General features: G+C 34.2%; 1 protein-coding gene across 3 annotated transcripts in view; it reads left to right on the top strand.

The window, feature by feature from the left end:
• Positions 1–22,070, top strand: part of hgo (homogentisate 1,2-dioxygenase) — a 455,401-nt gene that overhangs the window by 323,396 nt on the left and 109,935 nt on the right. For all 3 annotated transcript variants that reach the window (XM_090395872.1, XM_090395871.1, XM_090395870.1), the window contains exon 12: positions 13,431–13,557. In XM_090395872.1, the coding sequence (XP_090251998.1) occupies positions 13,431–13,557 (127 nt within the window). The remainder of the gene's footprint in view (positions 1–13,430; positions 13,558–22,070) is intronic.

The raw sequence follows: 22,070 nt of genomic DNA on the forward strand, positions 1-22,070 counted from the left end.
CTTTCTCACCATCATTCTCTTTCAAATGTGCACTTGCGACACAATCGTTACTAACTCTTTCTGTCATCAATTTCATATTTGCATTGATCAGTTCCTCATTCAGGTCACACTTCGCACACACCCTTCTTCCATCTGCGCTAAACATCCAGAAGTCATTTATGTAATTGAAGGAATACATATAACAGACCTCACACTTAACGAAACGACTGAAATCTAAATTAAAATCATGGAATGACAATGCCACCGCCATTTTTTTTTTTCTCCCTGCAGGTTACTAGGACTAATAATAACGATTTTGTAATTTAGTTTAGGCAAGAAAAATCCCCCACACTAATAATACCGGTAGCGCACAACGTTTACAGCCGCTCTTACTCAAACAATTACGTATATATACTTAATTATTCCTAGAATAACTTATCTGAATCAGGAGCTCTTCTTATACACCTCCACTGTGCTTAACTGTCCACTTAACTTCCTGTGTCCACCATGGAGTTCTGATTTTTCTATCCTTGCAGACAACCTCACCACAATTCTTCTCTGGCTTAATCAATCAGTGTTTTCTTCAGGGCTTGCCACTGAATCACCAATGTTTGGTTCCTTTTCTCAAACGCTCCCATTTTTTCTCTAATAATGTGTGTATTTTAGTCTACAGTTCACATATGAGAACTTCTCAACTTTTATTTGCTTTAAAACTTTCTTACATGTTGTTCTTTTCAATATGAATTTCAATTTTACTCTGCTCAAGGCTGAATGGTGATCACTTCCAATTTCAAATCCTCTGTACAATCTGGTGTCCTGCACAGGGAGTTGTAAATAGTGTTGATAGTGTTGAAAACATCACTATCAACAATCAGTCAATGGGTCATAGTCAATGAGACTTTTCTTATTCCTTGCCTCTTTTCTCCATGTGAATTTGTGCAAATTTGTATGTTGAAACATGGTGTTAGTAACAACCAGTCCATGTCCTGAGCAGAAATCCAACAGGTATTTGCCATTATTATTAGCTTTGCTCTTTTCTCGAAATTTTCGCAAAATATTTTTTTTTTTGTATGTCTGATAATCATTTCCTAATCTGATGTTTAGATTGCCAACAAGGACCAACTGGTCATATTTCATTGTGTCAGTTGCTTTCTCCAAAGCCTCAGAAAATTCCTCCACTTCTACCGTAGCATTACCTTCTTTGGGACCATAGGCACAAATAAGTCTCATTTTCCAGTTTCCAATTCTGATATTTACCCACATTACTTTACTTGTGACTGTCTACCATTCAAAAAGATTAGCCTCGTGTTTAGTTTTGAATACTTGGCTTCTCCTTCTTTTCCTTGATCCTTGATTGTTATTGCCTGAAGATAACATTTGGTATTTATTGCTCAGAAAGATCTTACCAACTTTTGTCTTTTTTGTTTCAGTCATCCCTATTATGTCGATTTGGTACTTATCCAATTCTTAAGCTAGCCATTTCTTTGCCATTCAGGGTTGATTGTACCGATCTTGAACTCTGATGATATTGAGTTGGGGTGTATTTTAGGATTTGTTCTATTAGCTGACTTTTTGCTTTTTGCCCTAGTTCCCTGCCGTTAACACCATGGGCCTTGTTAACTGGACGATGCCCTAGCCGGCATGAAATACTGTAATGGTGTACCATCATTCTATATTTTGGTTAAAGCCAATAACAATAGAATTTGTTCAGCTAAATCCCAAATTTCGAGCTCATCCTCGTTTGTTCAGTATCCAGATAGATACCTAACAGGGTGTACCACAAGAAGGTGAGGATTAGACATGAGGTCAGAACTCCTGGTTGTTTCTATGCATTCCTTTAAACGCTGTCCTTGATGTATGGAGTAATTAATTCGAAAAATTGCTAAATGAAACAATCGGTGACAGCACAGTAGTAAAAAACACTCAACAGGAATACATATCCATACTTGAAGTAGAAAAAGCCATCAAAAGCTGGAAATGTGGAAAGGCATCCGGAGTAGATGATATTTGATCAGAAAAGCTCAAGTATAGAAGTATTAAAGTCTTACAGTGGCTGCCTGCACTACAGAATTCAGAAGGTTTGACAGAGGGACGAATTCCAGATGATTGGAGTCGAGGTCTCATAATATCCATATATAAAAAAGGAAAATAAAACTGAATGTGATAATTATAGAGATATTTCTCTCCTGAGTGTTCTTGGTAAGATTTATGCAAGTATACTTGAGAAATGGTTAAGAAGTATTGTGGAAGAAAGCTTGCTGAAGAACAAGCTGGATTCAGGCCATATAGAGGCTGTCAGGATCAGATTTTCACTTTATGACAAATAGTTGAGTAATCATGGGAATATATGGATATTATGTATTTAAGTTTGGTAGATCTCAAAAAGGCATATGACAAGTTGCCAAGAGAGAAGCTATTCAAAATGCTACAGTTATATGGTGTTAATGGGGCATTATATCAAGCAATACTTCGTCTTTATTTAAGTTGTAAGTCAGCAGTTAGAATCAAAGGAAGTACAGGAAGATGGTTTAATGTTAAATCTGGTGTGAGACAAGGATGTACATTATCCCCTCTGTTATTCATTATCTATATGGATCACATTATGAGGGAAAGCGGTATTAAACATGATATCAAAATTGGAGATGGTAATGTCAGCTCTTTGCTTTATGTGGATGATGTTATACTTCTAAATAAATCATGGAGACTTTTTGTAGTGGTCTAAAGGCAACTTTTAAGTTATTTTCTTGTAGGACTTTTGTTATTTTTCTGCCATTTTTGATATAAAATAAAAACCTGCTCCTTTGTGGTCAACCGATTGTTGTTGGAGCCTGTGATGGTTTATTCAATATGCTATTAATAGTTCTGTTTTGTAAACAGAAGTATTAAAAAATTTAATGTCTTTAATTTAGGCCACTTCCTTATTTCTTTTATTGTCATCACTTGATAATGTAATAGCTCTCACTTTCGATGTTGTGATGATATCCTGTTTTTCTGCCAGGTGATGGTGGGAACTGGCATGTAGACTGACACTGTATTATTATTATTATTATTATTTTTTTATTTTATTTTATTTATTTTTTATCCTTTAGTTGGTGCCTAGATGAGACTGGCTCCTTAACCAGTACACAGCTGTGGTACTTCTGGACTATTTGTCAATTGGTTTCTTGACTGGTTCAATTCTTTGGAAGATGGGGGGGGGACAACTGTTGTTTTCCACAGACAGTGTATTGCATATGTTAATTGTGTGTGTTTCTAATGGCCGTTTGCCTGTTCTGAGAGACAATAAATGCCAGTTTCTTTTTTCCTGTGTACCTCAAAAGTAAGGTTGCTATGATCTTCGACTAAGATGAGAACATCAAAGTGGGAAATAGATGTATCTTTTTCTGCCTTTGATGTAAATTAGATTTTGTGATTTAAACCATTAAGGAAGTCAGCGAAGTTTTGAAGAGATTCTTCTGAGCCTAGCCAAATGATGAAAACATCATCCACATATGAGAGAAAGAGGGCTTTGAGAGAATGTGCTAAAGAACTGACAGCTCCGTTGACTTGGCTTTTCAATAAAAGTCTGGCTGAAGGAAAGATACCCAGGGAATGGAAGGAAGGTAAGATAGTGCCACTGGCTGACTGATAGGTATCAGAGAGTTCTGTATGATAGGGCAATATCGAGGAAGCAGAAAGTTACAAGTGAGGTTTCACAGGGCTCAATACTGGGACCTGTACTGTTAATTCTTTATATCAATGATATTGTCAATGGATTGCAAGGAGACATTCAGTTGTTTGTGGATGATGTGAAGTTGGGAAGGGTTATCAGTAATAGTGCAGATGTGCAGGGCCGTATTCATGGTTGTGTTTAATTATTATATAAATTAATATTGTAATTATTATATAAAAATATTCTTATGTAGAAAAATATATGTATATAATTTTACAACCAACTATTGTTATAGTAAACGAAATAATTTTATGTATTTTCTTGGTAAAATAAACACCGAATTTTTCATGAAAATACAGTACATTAAAATTATACTGATAACAGCACATCGTTCTTTCGTTGTCACTGCAACACCTTTTTTAAGATCAAATGAAGCGGAGAACATGACGCGTTTGGTCAAACAATGAGTATTGAAGATCCTAAAACTGAGACACCAGAGGAAGGTGAACTATTTACTATTGATGATCCAGCAACATGGCCCAAAATTTTGAACAATGCAACACTAACACAAATTGTACAACTTGATCCACCGTCTCCTCTGACTAAAAATGATTTTCCAAAAGATGACAACAACAGATGTTTTTCCACAGCTCACTATGTTAGGACAATTACAAACGGAGAGAAGCAAAACAGAAGATGGCTTGTATATTCAAACTCTTCCAAAACTATTTTTTGTTTCTGTTGCAAATTATTTTCATCTGATGATAAATTTTTATCTATTAATGGCTTTTCTGACTGGCGACATGTAACTGAAAGATTAAAGTTGCACGAACGAAATCCAGTGGACATGAAATGCATGTATTCGTGGATACGAATGGAACATAATTTAAAAAATCACAATACAATTGATCAGGCAAATCAAAATGTCATAAAATTTGAAGCAGAATGGTTAAGAAATGTTTTCAGACGAATAGTAGCAGCAATTCTTTATTTATCCAAACATAATTTAGCTTTTAGAGGTGTTTTTGATACTTTGTACACAGCCCATAATGGTAATTTTTTTAGGAATCATAGAATTAATTGCAGAATTTGATCCACTTTTAAAAGATCATTTAATGCGATGTTCGTGAAAAAAATTATAGGTAAGAAACAAAATTCGTATCTATCACCCATTGCGCAAAATGAATTAATTGTTGATATGGGAACCAAAATTCAACAAAATATTGTAAAAATGATATGACAGGCAAAGCAATCGCGAATTATTCAATAATTCGCAATTGTACTCCTGATGTTAGTCGTCAGGAGCAAATTTCAGTAATGTTTAGATTTTTACATATATTTGAAGCAGATATTGAAATTTATGAACACTTTGACGTTTTTAACAACTAATGACATTACTGGTAAAGGTATGTATGAAAATATAAAATCACTTTTGAATAAATTAAATCTTAAATTGTCAGATTGTAGAGGGCAAGGGTATGATATCGGAGCGAATATGAAAGGAGTATATAAGGGAGTCCGTGCTTACATTTTAAATGAAAACGAATAGGCATTTTATACTCCTTGTGCCTGTCATAATTTAAATTTGATTTTAGAGGATGTCTTAAAATCATAAATCATAGCAATAAATTTTTTTTAATGTTATACAAAAAATATATGTATTATTTGCTGCCTCATCTTCACGTTGGGACATATTAAAGAAATTTGTTAAACAATTAACTCCAAAACCATTATGTGATAAAAGATGGGAATGTAGAATAGAATCAGTTAGAGCTGTACATTTTCAAATTCCAGAATTTTTAAATGCACTAAAAGAATTGTCTAAAACTGCATCAGATAATACTATAAAAGTAGAAGTGGTTTCAATACATGAACAAATAGATTCATTTCAGTTTATACTAAGCCTTGTAATTTGGTATGAGCTTTTGTCAAAAGTTAATTCCATAGACGTAGCAACAATATTATTCAAGAATTAGTGCAGTACTTAGAATAGCAGAGAATATCAGGATTTGATAGCTGTTTTAAGATTGCAAAAGAACTGTCAAATCTATTAGAAATTAAATTTAAAGAAAGTCTAGTACGTCGAAGAAAATTATTTTTTGATTATGAAACGCCAGTAGTATGGGATGCTATAATAACCAGTTCAAGATCAAGATAAGATAAGGAATCGTGACGTGATTGGTTGTTCATTTGATGACGTCATTGTGTGTGTGACATCATGAGTTTGGAATGTTTGAAATTTTCCTGCCAGAATATGTGTCAATGGTTTCAGTTCTTGTGTTTTGGTTCGCGTATGGAATTATGGGTGATGGTAGAGATAATGGGAACAAAGTTGAGGATTTTAGATGCAGTTGTTTTTCCAACAGCAACTTATGGATGCGAGACATGGAACCTAAAGAAGTCAGATAAGAAACGGATATCTGCTCTTGAGATGTGGTGTTCCAGAAGGCTGTTGAGGATATCATATACTGAAAGACATACGAACGGGTGTTAGAAAAGATTAGTAGAACTTTAAGGCTCCTTAAGGATATTGACAGAAGAAAGTTAAAATATTTTGGACACATAGAAAGGATGGAAGGAGGACTTCTCAGAACAGTAATAGAAGGTAAAGTTCCTGGAAAAAGAGGCAGGGGTAGACCATCAATGAGATGGATGGATGGCGTGTGTGGAGTGACTGATCTTCAGAGAGTTGAGGCTGCCAGAAAAGCAAAACAACAGGACTACGTGGCGAGGCCTGGTGTGGAACATCACTGAGCATCGGAGTGACCATACGGCATCTGTTGATGCCCAGTGAACATAGAGAGAGAGAGAGAGTAGAGATAAGGAGTTGTGTTGTGACTGGTGGGGCACTTAAATCAAGATAAGATGAGGAATTGTGTGGTGGGTGTGTGTTGTTATGAGATGTAGACAAGTGACGTCATTTGTTAGTTGTAAATAAGTGACGTTATTGTTTTGAATGGAAAAGGAAGATATATTAGTGGATAAGGAATTGTGTCGTGATTGGTGGGACACTTCTGACCAGATCAAGATAAGATAAGGAATCGTGATGTAATTGTTAGTTGTAAATAAGTGACGTTATTGTTTTGAATGGAAAAGGTAGTTATATTAGTGGATAAGCATTCGTGTCGGTGGAACACTATGAACCAAATAGGGGTAGGGTGAAAGGGGAAGCGACGTCAGTGTCCTGGATGTGTGTGGTTATGAGTTGTAGATAAGTAAATTGTTTGCGTATGGCATTATGGTTGATGGATAGTGATAAGATAAATTTTGGAATGTTTGGAATTTCGCTGCCCCCCCCCCCCCCTTTCTGTCAGGTGATATTTAGAGATAACCAATCGTGACATTATGTGTTTGGAAATTTCTGGGAACCATATGTCTCTCTGTGATATCAAATGGTGTTTTGTTTTGCCTATGAAATTGTGAGTGATGTTTTTGAGATAATAAGATATCTTGGAATTTTCCCAGAGTGACAAACATCCGTCATTGTCGTCAAGTTTTGTCTTTGGTTGTCTATAGGCTGTACTAATTTTCCAATACATTTTGAGGTATTTCTTTCCTGTTAAAGGGTGGGAATTTTTACAGTAGAGTCGTGATGGCAGCAGTGAATAGGCTTTTCTGAATAATTTAATTATATGCCGGCGTCCCTCAAACACACACACACACATTAGACATGAAAAGTCGCTAATGTATCCATATTGATACTCCAACAAGTACCCTATGATTATTCTTATGAAAAAAAAAAAAACTATTCAGTATTAGAATTACGCTTACCAAAACATACAAGCAGTGATTATTAAAATTACAATTATCAATTGTTATGTTTAAGTTAAAAAAAAAAATTAACTTACATTTCTTTCCAGAATGGGAACATCTTGGTACTATCTAGGTTTTCTGAATATTCTAAATTGTTGATTTTTAACATATTCACAGCACAAAACACAAACACAAGTCTAAAAATGCAGTTGACTTTTTCATTATAGGTTACTGGGGCTAACATATATTCACAGCACAAAAACACACAAACATAGGAGTTGAAAGATATTTCTGTAAATAACCAGAAAAGCCAGTTAACTACTTAATTTAGATTACTATCCGATTGGTTCTCTTATGTTTTCACGTTTTGGGCATACAATTTCGTTTAAATCAAGAACAGGCTTCCCTATTACCTCGTTAATGTTTTTGATTTTTCTCTTCCTTTGGCGAGTAATATTTGATATTTGCAGGTTAATTCTATCATCCAATGTCTTAGTTTGTCCAGAGATAGTGAACCAATTTCCCACTTCAGCTGATGGTTATATTTTATCAACCAAGAATTCTGTTTTTTAACTCTTTCGGGTAATTCTTTTCAACTACAAGGTGATTTTGTCAATGCATATCTTACAATAATTCCATCAGAAATACAAATTTCTTCAGGAAATAAATTTGTAGTCTTATTCAAAAGAAATTGACAATAAATTATTCCAATGATAACTGAAAAATTGTATTTTTCACCCACCGTCGATTTTTCATATTCGTTTTTCTTTATTCTTCTTCTTCTAGATTACTTCATATGCCACTACAAATAAAGTTATTTATTATTATTATTATTTCACTGATTATTAGCTCTAATCTTATATTTTATGTTAACTTTCTGTTACAAAATTCTAAATAATTAGAACTTTTCACAAAGAAACTTTCAAAGAATTTTGTGGCTCACCCATTATATTTACATACCAAACACAAAACACCACAACACAAAACAGCAGCTGCAGTGGATGAATGATTACCTTAAGTCCAGAGTCACTCGACTCTATGGTTTTTTCTTATAGTACTGTTTACCCTTACTATGCCCTACCCTGACTGTTCCTTTAAAAATGAACCTTTAGCGCAGATGACTCAACGACATGTTTTCGCATGCTGTTGGATATACCGTTGGTGTGTTTTTATCTTACTTTGTGTGAGTAAAGGTAAAATTTGTATATGTGTTATCTGGAGAGTACAAATATTTTTTCTATACCAAAGTTTAAGTCACGTTTTTGGGTTAAATATCTGCTGTCTCTCTGTAAAACAACCAAATGCTAACAGTTCGGATTTTCGATTATGTGAACGAATTGTTTTCAGATAACTCAAACAATGTCAATAGGTAGCATTAGACAATTTCTAAAATAATCAATTACATGGATATCAGTTTTCAACACTCCCCCCCCCCCCCCCGTTCCTGGCATTAATTTGACAGTAGTGATTTTTTTTTTACAATAATTAATCAGAATGCGTTAAAGTATAAAGTTATGGATTTAAATATCAAATTCTAATCAGAACAACTGAGTAAAAATTCAATGGAAAAGCACAACAAACAAAAGTACACATCTTTGTTCATTTAAGTTTACAAATGCATATTTTATTTTGCTGAAATACTATTTACAAGTATATTCACTGAGAAAAAATGAAAAATGTAATTACCTAAAAATATTTCACAATATTTAGTTTACACTTAACGTTTTCCAAAGAATTCAACAAGAATAAAATTTTTGTTACTCGCTGTTTCTTGGTTACATTACATCAAAATAGCTGGTCACACAATAGAGTTATTAAATGAGATACCATATTAAGCACAGATCCATACATTTGATATTGTGTCAGTCTGGAAATGACACCATGCCTCCCCAAACATTCTGTGTATTCTTTTGTCACCAAATATACACAAACAGTTTTCATAAAATGTTTGTAAATGTCCCAAAATAAAGAATCTTTATCAAATTGGATAAAATTGAAAGTCTAATTTTACCACTGATGAATTTAAATGATTAGCAATAATTTTCTCCACGATACGAATAGCTGGTAATTCAGTTTCCAAAAATAGTAAATGATTAGCAATGTCGTACATTTTTGGTGAAAATCTCTCAGCTTCTTCCCAACTAATAGTAAGCTTTACTTCCATCAGATCCTGTATCATCAAGTATTAGTTGCCCATCTTGCCATTTCAGAATATAACACTCACCAAGGTCCATTTTGTAGTCAACTCTTCTTTGCAAGTAGCCGAGGATATCAGACCACTTCCTGTGTAACTTTTCCCAAGTGGTCCTGGATAAATACATCACAATGTACATGTCTTCTAAAATAATAATCGGTTTCCATCCTTTTAGAGCTATGTGAAGAGTTTTTGTCTCGTGCTATTTTCCTGAAGAAAGAAAATTTCAATGACTTTTGTGACTCACCCATTATTTTACTTTACTTTCCTGGATACAAAACACCAGAACACAATACGATACCTGCACTGGATGAATGAATTGCCATAACTGCAAAGACACTTGACTCATTTGTTTTCCTTATAGTACTGTTTACCTGACCCTTAACCCTGACCTTTCCTTCCAAAATGAAAGGAAAATGTTTCTACATGCTGTTGGATATGATGTTGATGTGAGATTATCTTACTTTGAGACATCATAGGGCAAATCTTATCTCTGTGGCTTGAAGGATATTCTATATTTGTACTTATGTTAAGTATTTTATCCTCAAAAAGTGTTTTTGATGTTAGACCATGTGACTAGTTCTCTCACTCACATGTCCGAAATTGTTGGGATGGGAAAAAAAAGCATTAGGTGGTGGAGTGAAAAGGTCGTCAAGAGGTTGAAAGAGCTTTTTCCTGCATTGCTCCCCCACCCCACTGCACCCCCTAACCCCATTATTCCCCTATTCTCCCCCTCTCCTCCAGAAGATTTCTGCTCAGGCTAGTGGAGATGAGCGAGCTCATCATTTGCGGATATCGTGATGACGTGATGGTGACAAATGCAGAAGAGGTGGTTCAACTAATGAGCACCCATTTTGCTAAAAGCTATCAACCTGTCATATGCAACATTGAGCTCACTGCTACCTCTTCATTCGATGAAGAAACTAAAGTGTAGGAGGAGGAATTAGAGCTGTTACACAAACTGAAAAGAATTCAGCAATATGGACTAATGAGATATTAGCATGGATGCTAAAAGAGTGTTCAGCTGACCTGGCTATTCCCTCATATTAAATCAGGTGGTTTAATATGAGGGAATAACCTGGTTTAATATGAGACTCATATTAAACCAGGTGGTTTAATATGAGTCTCAGAACAAGGAAGATTCTGCAGGAGTGGAAAGAATGTATGGTAATCCCTATGAAGAAGGGGTGTAAAGACCAGTGTGTCCAACTATCGACCAATCAGTATCTCTTTGGAAAAATTGGTTGGGGCTTGCATTCAGAAAGGGAGGGGGTGACGGAGAATCAATAGTAATGAATAGCATGAGTTTACTGAGGGAAAGTCATGTTTTAGCAACTTGCTCATATTCCATAATAATGATATCATTGAGCTAGACAAGGGAATGGATACATCATGATACTTTGGGGTTTTGCTAAGGCTTTTGACAGAATACAGCATGTAAGACTGTTGCATAAATTTGAGAATATGGGTTTTAATTATAAAATATTAGTGTGGATAAGAAGACTCGCATCCCCCCGTATACCACTTTTTGATATCTGTCAAAAAGTGGTATATTGGGGATGTGAATCTGCAAAGATAATCAGTGGTGTACCCCAAGGATTGGCCCACTGTTATTCAATCTGTAGGTTAATGACATTGTGAAGGATTTGACATGCAACATACAGCTGTTTGCTGATGATCCAAAGGTAGGTAGAGTTCAAATCATTCAGTTGAGTGTCAGCAAATGTAAAGTCATGCACTTAGGCTCGATTAGATATCCAGTGTCATATCATATTTGTGGGATTATGCTAGAAGAAATTGACCAGGCTAGGGATCTTGGAGTGTTAGTAGATAGGAAGTTGAAGTTAAGGGAGCCATGTAGCAAAGATTGTAAATATAACTTGGCCTGGTTGGCCGAGTGGTTAGCATATCCGCTCTCCTGCTAGAAGCCTGCGGGTTCATATCCCGCCATGGGTATGGATGTTTGTGAACAGTACTAGTAGTCGGCGGTAGATGCATTGGTGTAGATGATGAATGTAGTTGAGTGGTGGTGAAAGAGAGTTGTGGAGAAGAGATGAGTCCTTGGACTCCCTGGAGGTGCTATGTAATAATAATAATAATAACTTAAAAGATAATTGTAGTGCTGAAATGAACTTTGACATGTAAAGATAAGACCTCACCTGGACTATTGTGTGCTGGTCTGGTCTCCTGGTTTCCGTTATGATTCTGATACAGTGGAGAGAGAGTGTGCAAAGGAGAATGTTAAAATGATATCAGGATTGTGGAATACTAATTATTAAGACAGATTGAGAATTTGTGGACCATAGACACTAGCAAATAGGAGAAAGAGGGGGGTAATATGATTGAATAGGGAATTGATACTTACAAACTTCTGAAAGAGTCATACAGGATTTCAGTTGATGGAATGTTTCTCTTTATTGAGGGTGGAGAAAGGAGAAGAGAGCATCCATGAATGCTGCTGGGAAAGAGGTGAGATCTAGATTTTTCTCTCGTAGAGAGGTGCATGATGGAATGGATTGCCATCGGATGTTGTGTGTGCAAGCAGTGTGAATGAATTTGAGAACAAGTATGATAGCTGGTGTGTGTGTGTAGTATATAGCCTCCGTCAATGAGTCCCTGACTATTTGGAGGTCTCTCTTAATAATAATAAAAATACCACCACACATAAAATTTAATACATATGTATGCAAATTTCAGGAGGCTAGTGTGATGGTACAATGTCCAACCCATTGTAATAAAAAACAAGGCTGATTTTTATTTATTTTTTTTTTATGTTGCTCCAACCTATGTAAAGTTATTTGCAGACCTAAAGTACATTTTTCTACCATGGGTGGGCTAAGATTTTTTTTCCATTTTTATCAGTTTTATATTTTTTTTGTTTGCATTATTAATTTATTTTTTACATAGTCCAAAAATCCTTCTCTAGAGACCAAACATGGAACTTTTCAAAGCTACTTCAGGCCTCCAATAAGCAGGATGTGGTCTCATATTGGGCAATGAAATTCATCTCCCACCTAAAGACAATCACAAACATCAGTGCCTACAGTGGGATTTGAATCCACAGCCTGTTGGTTGGAGATTGTGTGCTCAAACCACTCACTCAACCAGACTGGCTTTAGGTGGCAATATATTGAAGATCTATGTATTGATGAATTAGGCTATGAGCCAAAATATGCTATATCCTGTAACAATGACACACGTTCATGATATCTTTTTTCCTACATTCAACGTCCATTGCGTGTTGAATGAATTGAAAATGATGTTGTGTTATTTATGGTTTGTACACAACATCAATGGTTCATACACCATAATAGTGATATATGAAATGAATCATTGATTTGTTAAATTTTTTTACTACTTTTTATGTAGTTTTTTGCTAGTATTAATTTCAAAAATATGGGTAAAAAAGAAACAGAAGATATGATAGAAACATATGAGTTGCTAAGAGGGCTTTATAATTCTATAAAACTCCTTGATTGATGCTGAAAAAATGTTTCAATACATTAACACTCATGAAAAATTGGAAATAGTGAATGACACGAGGACTAGATTATTTGGTTTGAGAGTTTTAAATGAATGGAATCGTTTGTCAAATGTGGTTGTAATTGCTTTATCAGAATGAGTTGAAGAAATATAATAGTTATATGAATAGTAGTTAGCATAGGCCTCCAGTGATGAGACCTCGTAATATGTGCATATGCCCATATAATAATACGCTGATTATAAGTTTCACATTAGTGTGATCACTGCATGATTTTTCAAGTGAATGAGCAAGTTTGAGTTCCTGTATGTTTGGCACTGATGACAATGATGACAGCAGTAATATTTTTTTTTTTTTTTTTTTTTGTCTAGGATCCTTCAATTTTCACTGTGCTCACATGTCCATCTACAAAAACTGGTGTTGCAATAGCTGACTTTGTAATATTTCCTCCTAGATGGTCTGTAACAGAAAATACTTTTAGGCCTCCATATTATCATCGTAAGTATTCGGTATATGTTACATATTCTGTTATTATTATTATTTTATTTATATTTTTTTTATGTTGCTCCCACTCACAAAAGGTTATTTTGTGAACCTATAGTATATTCTGTACTGTGGATGGGCTAAGGATTTTTTTTTACTATTTTTATCAATTTATATATATATATATATATATATATATTATTATTATTATTATTATTATTGTTATTATTATTGTATTTTTATTTTTGTTATTTCCAACATATGGATTTGGATATTAGTTTAGTCAATTAGTTAGTAACCAGCTTTCTGATATCAGAGAATTATTAGAGAAAGTAAGAAGGTTTACAAGTTTTGCAGGGATCAGCACCAGTATAATTACTGGTGCTGATCCCTGCAAAATGATATTGTCACAGGATTATTATTATTACCCCAAGACCTCATGGAGTCAAAGACTCATCTGGGAGGTCCTTTTATCACACACACACATCTCATCATACCGTATCTTAAACACACTCAAACTCCCTGCAGACACCACACACTTAGGCAAGGCATTCCAATCATTCACAACTCTGCACGAAAAAACCTGCCTCTCACTCCCCTACTCACACCCTCTTTATACAGTTTCCAGGGATGACCTCTGTTCTCCCCTGAGGGTGATGTTCGGTGATTTGCAGATGATGTGATTCTTGGGAGGGTTATTAGTAATAGTGCTGATGTTTTGACTCTTCAGGAGGATTTGAATAAGCTGAGGTGGGAAAATGAAAAACATAGGTTGTGAGGACATCTCAGAGAATTTCCACAGTGTTTAAGAGGAGGATATTGGCAGTGAGATATAAAACTTTGATCCCACATCTGGATTTCTGTGCTCAGATCTGGTTGCCAGGATTTGAAGGTGATGAAGTAAATTTGGAGAGGGCGCAGACATGCAGCCAAAGTGAATGCAGATACAATTAGTTTCTTTGTAATTATTCAAGAAATATATAATTTCTTTTCATTCTCTTACAAACGTTGGGCAATCCTTTTAAAGTTTGTAAAAAATTTAACATTGAAATAGCCATCAGAAATGTGATGGGAAAGTAAAATTAATGCAATTCGCCCTCTATGATATCAGTTAGGAGAAATTTACGATGCACTTTTTGAATTTTAAATTTTAAATAATGAAAATTTTAATAAAGAAACTCAGCATGAAGAACAAACATTATGTGCTAAAATAAAGGACTACAAATTTATTTGATCTCTTATAACTTGGCATGATTTACTTAACAGAATAAACCCTGTGAGTAAAATGCTTCAAGACAAAAATATGAACATTGAACTTGCTTTAGAATCTATTGAAAAGTTAAAAATATTCTTACAAGAGTATCGATCAGATACAAATTTTAAAGAAGTTCTAAAAATGGCAAAAGAACTGAGTGAAGAGGTGGATGGAGAACAAGAATTTAAAACTGGTACGGAAGTTCGACGATGAAAGAAGACAAGATAATTTGGCTACGAGCATCATAACGAAACGCCACAATCGCCAGAAGATAAATTTAGAGTGAATATGTTTTATACACTTTTAGACGTTGCAATGTGTTCGTTAATAGAACGTTTTGAACAACTAAAAACATATTATGATAATATCAATTTCTTGTATAGATTACTACAAATTCATAACGAAGATTTAGAAAAGAATTTTTTTAGAAGAAAAAATTGTGATGATTCAGAGATGCTTTTGAAGGACGGTGACAATAAAGACGTAAATACAATAGAACGATATTACGAGTTATGTGCTTTCCGGGATATGTTTCAGAAGGATAATTTAAATATTCAAAACCCTTTTGATATTCTTAATTTTATTGTGTCCAATAATTTATCTTTCCCTAACTTTTCAATTGCTTTAAGAATACTATTAACCTTACCTGTTAGTGTAGCGAGCAGTGAACGTTCCTTTTCAAAGTTGAAATTGATTAAAACCTACATAAGAACAAGTATGTCACAAAAAAAGCTTGTTAGTTTGGCATTAATAACTATTGAAAATGATATATGTGCAGAATTAGACGTTAAGACCATTATTTCTAATTTTGTGAATATGAAATCAAAAACCCTAAAATTTTAATTAAAAAAATATCAAGTATATTTATGTAATTTAATTTATTTTCTGTTATTCTGTAAAGATTTTATATTTTTAATACTTATATTAAATCTTCTAATTATTTCTGAATTCTTTTCTTGTTTTCTCATCTATCTTGAGTTTCTTTTATTTTCCTAAAAGATAGTTCCACTCATAAAAATTATTAAAAAATTTTTACAACTTACTAAGAATTTAGTAACTTGTAAAATGCAAGAATTTTTTAAACTTTAGTTCAAATAAATTTTAACTTTAATTAAAATTCGTTTTAATTTTGTTAGCGATTCAGGTCGGTGAGAAGGCTATAATCCCTGTATCATTATATTCAGCGATTAAAGTGAAATGGCTTTATCAAAATTTGCTTTAACTTTTGAGAATTTTTTGAATATTCAGGTTTTTAACGATTATCCTGCCTAGTCAACACCCCTGGTTCGTTACATTTAGCGAACCAACATGTGGTTGTTCTCTAAATGTAACGTGAAATGTCGAATAATTTAAATTTTTATTATCTTAAAAGAACCACACATGCCTGGATCGTTACAGGGGGCGCTTAGATAGAAATTGCATGCGGGCGGCAAAGACCCTAGCGCTGGCACTGGGCGCAGAGATTAGATAAAAAAAATGATATCAGGACTGTACAATGTTGATTATGAGGATACACCGAGAGCATGCAGTCTGCAGAGTTTGGTGGATAAAAGACAAAGTAGAGGATACGATTGAGACATTTTATGTTAAAATGAAGGGCAGGAACAAGGGGTCTATTCCTGGAAGTTACAAAAGAAAGTGGCAAATAAAAGGGTAAGAAGAAGTAAATTTTTGTTTCATTGAGAGTGGTGCATAGAGAGCATGGAATGCATTGCCTGAGAGGGTGGGGAAAGTGCAAACAGTGGATCAGTTTAAGGAGTTGTATAATAGACTTTGTATTGACTAGTGTTGATCTCCCACATTTTCTTCTTATTATTTTATTTTATTATTTTTTGACCCTCCATGGAGTTAAGAAAATAATATTACTAGAAATAATAATTAAGTCCCACTTTTGCATGATTTTCTTTCAGCCTGTTTAAATTTGTTATTCATATTGGTGTATATGATGAACTCTTTCACCTTCAAAATATATCTCAGAATGAAGAGTAAAGTTAATTATGGGAAACTCATGTGTACAACTTCATAATGAGGATAGTGTTGGAATTTTCCCAAGCACAAAATGTGTTTGCCAGTTCAGTTACAATATCTGATTTCTCCAACCACTCAGTAATTGTATGAGCCTAATGACAAGGTTTGTTGTCCTGTTGAAAGATGGCACTGTGGTCGGGGTAGACTTCCTGCAGATATGGATGGAGATAGTTGGCTATTTCTCTGTAGCATTCGCCATTCAGTGTTTGTGGGATGATAACCAGCAGACCTAGGGCATGCCAGGAAAAAGCTTCCCAGACCATAGCACCACCTCCACTGGTCTGTTGAATCCCAGCTGTGCAACCAGAGGATAGGGCTTCATGCTGTTTATGCCAAATGCGAACCCAACCATCAGCATGGTGTAACAGGCAAAGGGATTCATCACTCCAGATGTCCTTCTTCCATCTATTGAAGGTTCATCATCATCATTAGTATCCTTGTTGATCTCCGGCTGTGGAACCCCAGGAAAAGCAAAGTATGGAGTGTGGTGCATGCAGAAATGTATATTCTTGTTTTAATTCTACTAAGCATAAGCAAAGTTTGCACATGAAATATCTTCACAACTAGGCTACTTTGTATATAGAGATTGTTGACGTCACATCACTTGCATTAATTTCCCATCATGCAGAGTACACGTTTGGATTTTTTCAATGCTATGCATTGTGGGAATGGTCACTACTCAGACCAGTTGTATTCTATATTGAGGTCTCCTTAATGCGATCTGGACCCAGTAAGATGCTAAGGTCAAATCAATACAGAAATCTTATCCTCAGTATATTCCTGGGTCTGGCCTCCACTGAGGAGAATATCAATAATGGTTGAAACTGGACTGGATGGGGACCTTTCCCATAATGCATACCAATGTATACATCTAAATGGAAGTGTACTTTGCATTATGGGATACTAAGGCATATTGGTTATAGAGACTTTCAGCCAGTAAGTATAATTATAAATACACATACTGGGTATATATATATATATATAATATTCATCAAAGCTTGATTTACTTTTTCAGTCTTAAGTAAAAGGCTGGTTATATTCCCCTTATTCGAGTTCTACCCAAGGGCCTGTGAGTTGTGCAAGTACTTTCTGAAAATGAATGCTGTTCCAAACAAAGCGGCCTTTTGCAGCTGCCCAATTTTTAATCCATCGAGTGCTTCTAGATGTTTTTTCAATGTTTTAGGGATGGCACCTAAAGCACTTATTATTATTATTATTATTATTATTATTATTATTATTATTATTATGGGAACAACTTTTTTTCTTTTGCCAGATTCGTTCAACTTCGACTTGCAAATTGTGTTACTTTGTAATTTTTTCATTTTCTTTGTCATCAATCTGACTATCTCCTGATACTGATGTTTCGATAACACCTTTGTTTTCACTTTTTTCAACCACTGTTATATTGGGTGTATTACATTCCAAGCTTTTGTCAGTCTGGATTTTGAAATCCCAGAGTATTTTAGCTTTTATATATATATATATATATATATATATAAATAAAATAATACTTCACAAGCAAACTTTGTTTGCAAATGCTTGGATATAGGATTAAAACCAGACTATAATTTGTCTATTATAATGTATTTATAAGACATGGAGAAATGTTTTGGGAAAACTTGGAAAATAAACATCAAGGCTAATAATAACAGAAAGTATTATTATTATGTCCTGCTGGATTTCCAGGACATGGACTATTCATAGTGATGGCTTCACAATAGTTCAAGACACATCGAACAGAAAAATATGTGAAAACTTGTAAAGAACCAAGTCAAGCAGTTTACAGAGGTGCACTATACACTTAACTATCTTACTGTATTTTAGTAATTATTAATTTTTATTAATTTATTATTATTTTTTTATTAATTAACTTACTGTCACTCATGATGGTAGAAAACATTCCAGATGAATTTAATCAGAAGTACGTATCATTTCCTGAGAAAATGATAGATGATATGTGACCAGAAATGCTTATATACAGAAAGGTATACAAGTTTCACAGTAGGCTCTGCTGCCTATTGTTTAATTTTACAGTGGACTACATAATTCAGATGGTCTGTTTAGTGAATCAAATTCTGGATAATTGCAATAAGGCACTCACACCATCTATTAAAAAAAAGGAATAAAACTGAACCCCATTCAGTTTTATTCCTTTTTTTTTTGCAGAGAAATTTCCCTGCTAAGTATCCCAGATACAATTTATGCAGGCATCCTCAAGAAGAGGCTAAGAAAATGGAAGGGAAACTTGAAGAACAAGCAGGGTTTAGGTCAGATAGGGTTATCAGGATCAGATTTTCACTTTAAGACAAATCATGGTAAAATAACAAGGATGCATATTTAGATTTTGTAGATATGAAAAAGATCTAGACTCCAAGGCTATAGAAGATGAAACGAGACTTCATGTGGAAGAAATTGGTCCAACTATATTAAAAGATGAATTTGAATGGGAACTAAATGAATTGTCAGCCAACAAGGCACCAGACGTTGATAGCATCCTCTCAGAATTAATGAAATATTCAGGAAACATAACAAAGTCATACCTTTTCAAGATCATAAAGGATATATATGAAACAGGGATCATTCCGAAAGATTTTACACAATGCTTTATCATATGCAAACAAGTGTGAAAATTATTAAACAATAACTTTAATATCACATGCTTCAAAAATACTACTAAAAGTTATACAAAAAAGACTAACAAAGAAGGCTGAAGAGTATATTGGCAATGACCAGTTTGGATTTAGGAAACAGCAGGGAACAAGAGAAGCAATCCTAGCTCTAAGAACAGTTATCAAAAGAAGATTTGAGAAGAATCAAAATACTCTGATAGTCTTTCTTGACTTCGAGAAAGCCTTCGATAGTATTGATTGGAACAAAGTGTTTCACCTCCTAAAAACAATAAAGGCAGATTGGAGAGATAGAAGGCTCATATTTAATCTTTACAAGCACCAAGAAGCCCTAATAGAAACAGCCAGCAATAATACAAAAACCGCAATAGCAAGAATACATAGAGGTGTAAGACAGGGGGGCATACTGTTTAATCTCTCCATTAAAGATGTAATAAATAAAGTGAAAGAACTAATAGAAACAGGAATTAAGATAAATGGAATTGATATTTACTGGCTACAGTTTGCACATGATATAGCAGTTATAGCTGATAACAAAGACAAACTGATATCCACCCTGACAAAGATGGAAGAAATTTTCACACAGTACAGCCTAAAAATGAATTATAAGAAAACAAAACTATTAATTGCAAGTAAAGCAAACCCAGTTTGAAAATAAACCTGGAAATAAATAATAACCTAATACAACAGATATCCTGTTTTAAATATCATGGAAGTTTTATCACAGAAGATGGAAGAAACCAATCAAATATTAAAGCATGAATAAACTTGGCCAAAAAAAAAGCATTCTACAACATGCCACACCCTTTCCTGCTGATGGAACTGACTTTGTCTTCTGTGGCGCTGAACAACCGGCTTCTGTCCACTGTTTTGACTGCTGTTTGGATTCTGGTGTGTAATGGTGAATCCAAGTCTCATCCATAGTAATAAATCAATGCACAAAATCAGTTTTATTCTTGTTAAAATGCTTCAAGCACTGTTCATAGATTTTCATGCGAGTGCATTTTTGATCTGCTGTGAGCAAGGGCAGCACCCTTCTTGTGCAAAGCGTTTTCATTTGCAATTCTTCATGAAAAATATATCCTACACGTTCTTTTGAAATGCCTATAATTTCAGCAATTTCACACACTTTGACTCACCAGTCATCCAATACCATATCGTGCACTTGATCAGTGATTTCTGGTGGGTTCCATGAAAATTCACTAAAAAACAATTCATTGAAAGACAATTTATCAGATGCAATTCATTGAACGACAATTTATCAGATGCAATTCATTGAACGACAATTCATCGAAAAAGCAATTCGCCGAATAAACACTTCATCGAATGACAATTTAACGAATGGCAATTTGTCAAAAAGACAATTCATCGAATAAAAATCACAGAACGACAATTCGTTGAAAATTTTTTGATGAATTATGAAAGAATTCATTGAAAAGTCGTTTTTCTTGCGAACTACCGTTTAAAAGTGTTCAGTAACAATATCTAATGTTACTCTGGATTCAGAAACTATGGAAGTGGTCATTGAAACGTAATAATTATATTCTTACATTTTATAACATTTTATGTAAGTGTACATACTGCTTCATTGTGCAGTTAGCGATTTTTCTGTACGGAACAAATTTCATTCTAATAAATTTTCTCATAACAACACTAGTTAGACTGAAATTAAAACTTTATTATATATTTTAACTGTAAAATTTCATTTAAATTTCATCCAGCCAGAGTGGAATTACTAATATCATTTTGAAACTTCTTTACAGCTTCTTGTACCGATGACTTCTGCGAATTATGCTATGTTAGAGAGTTATTGTAATACATAATTTCGACACGTTGTTTCTTTGTAGCTCCAAATAGAGCCTGCATAGTTCAGTCGGTATAAATGAAGCCCTTCAATTAGAAAGGCCTGGGTTGGAATCCCATGTACCATGAGCATACAGTCCTCTTCAACTGAAGGTGAGTTAGCAGGCCTAATACGGAGATGACTGGGCTTTTCCTTAAAGTTCCATAAACGCAAAATAATACGGACATGAAATATTGGACACAAAAGACAGTAAGAAACCATATTATTTTATAATTATTCCCTGGTAAAATAGCATTTCTATCTCACCAATCATAATTTGAGGAGGATGAGGGGGAATAGCATTAATCATTATTAGTACTGTACTGCTACTACCACCACCACCACCACCACCACTAATAATAATAATAATATATCTATTGTTAATAATAATATTATTATTAATTATTCCTTTGAATTAAAGGATTTCTCAGAGTATAATAAAACATAGGAATTCAGAGTAAAAATACTGGAAAACTAAAAAGAAATCATTTCTGAAGATTTTAGTTGTGTTTCACTTATTCACTCTTGTTTCTGTTATTCCCGAACAACAAGAAGTGTCATATGCCCTTATCTTACAAAGGTCCTCGTAGGCAGGTAATTGCAGTTAATAAGGGGAGAATTATGCTAAGAATACTGATGAGTATACATGTGGGTACATTTCTGGGTTTTGTGGAGGTGATTGATGCACTTTATTTTTTTTTTTTTGAAGTTAAAATGTTCTCTTGAAAAATAATAAAATGGGAATGATGAATAAAGAATCAGAAAAAAAAAAAAA

This window comes from Typopeltis vanoorti, chromosome 7 (genome assembly GCF_054136105.1).
Source record: "Typopeltis vanoorti isolate ZY-2024b chromosome 7, IOZ_Tvanoo_1.0, whole genome shotgun sequence".
Lineage (NCBI taxonomy): Eukaryota > Metazoa > Arthropoda > Arachnida > Uropygi > Thelyphonidae > Typopeltis > Typopeltis vanoorti.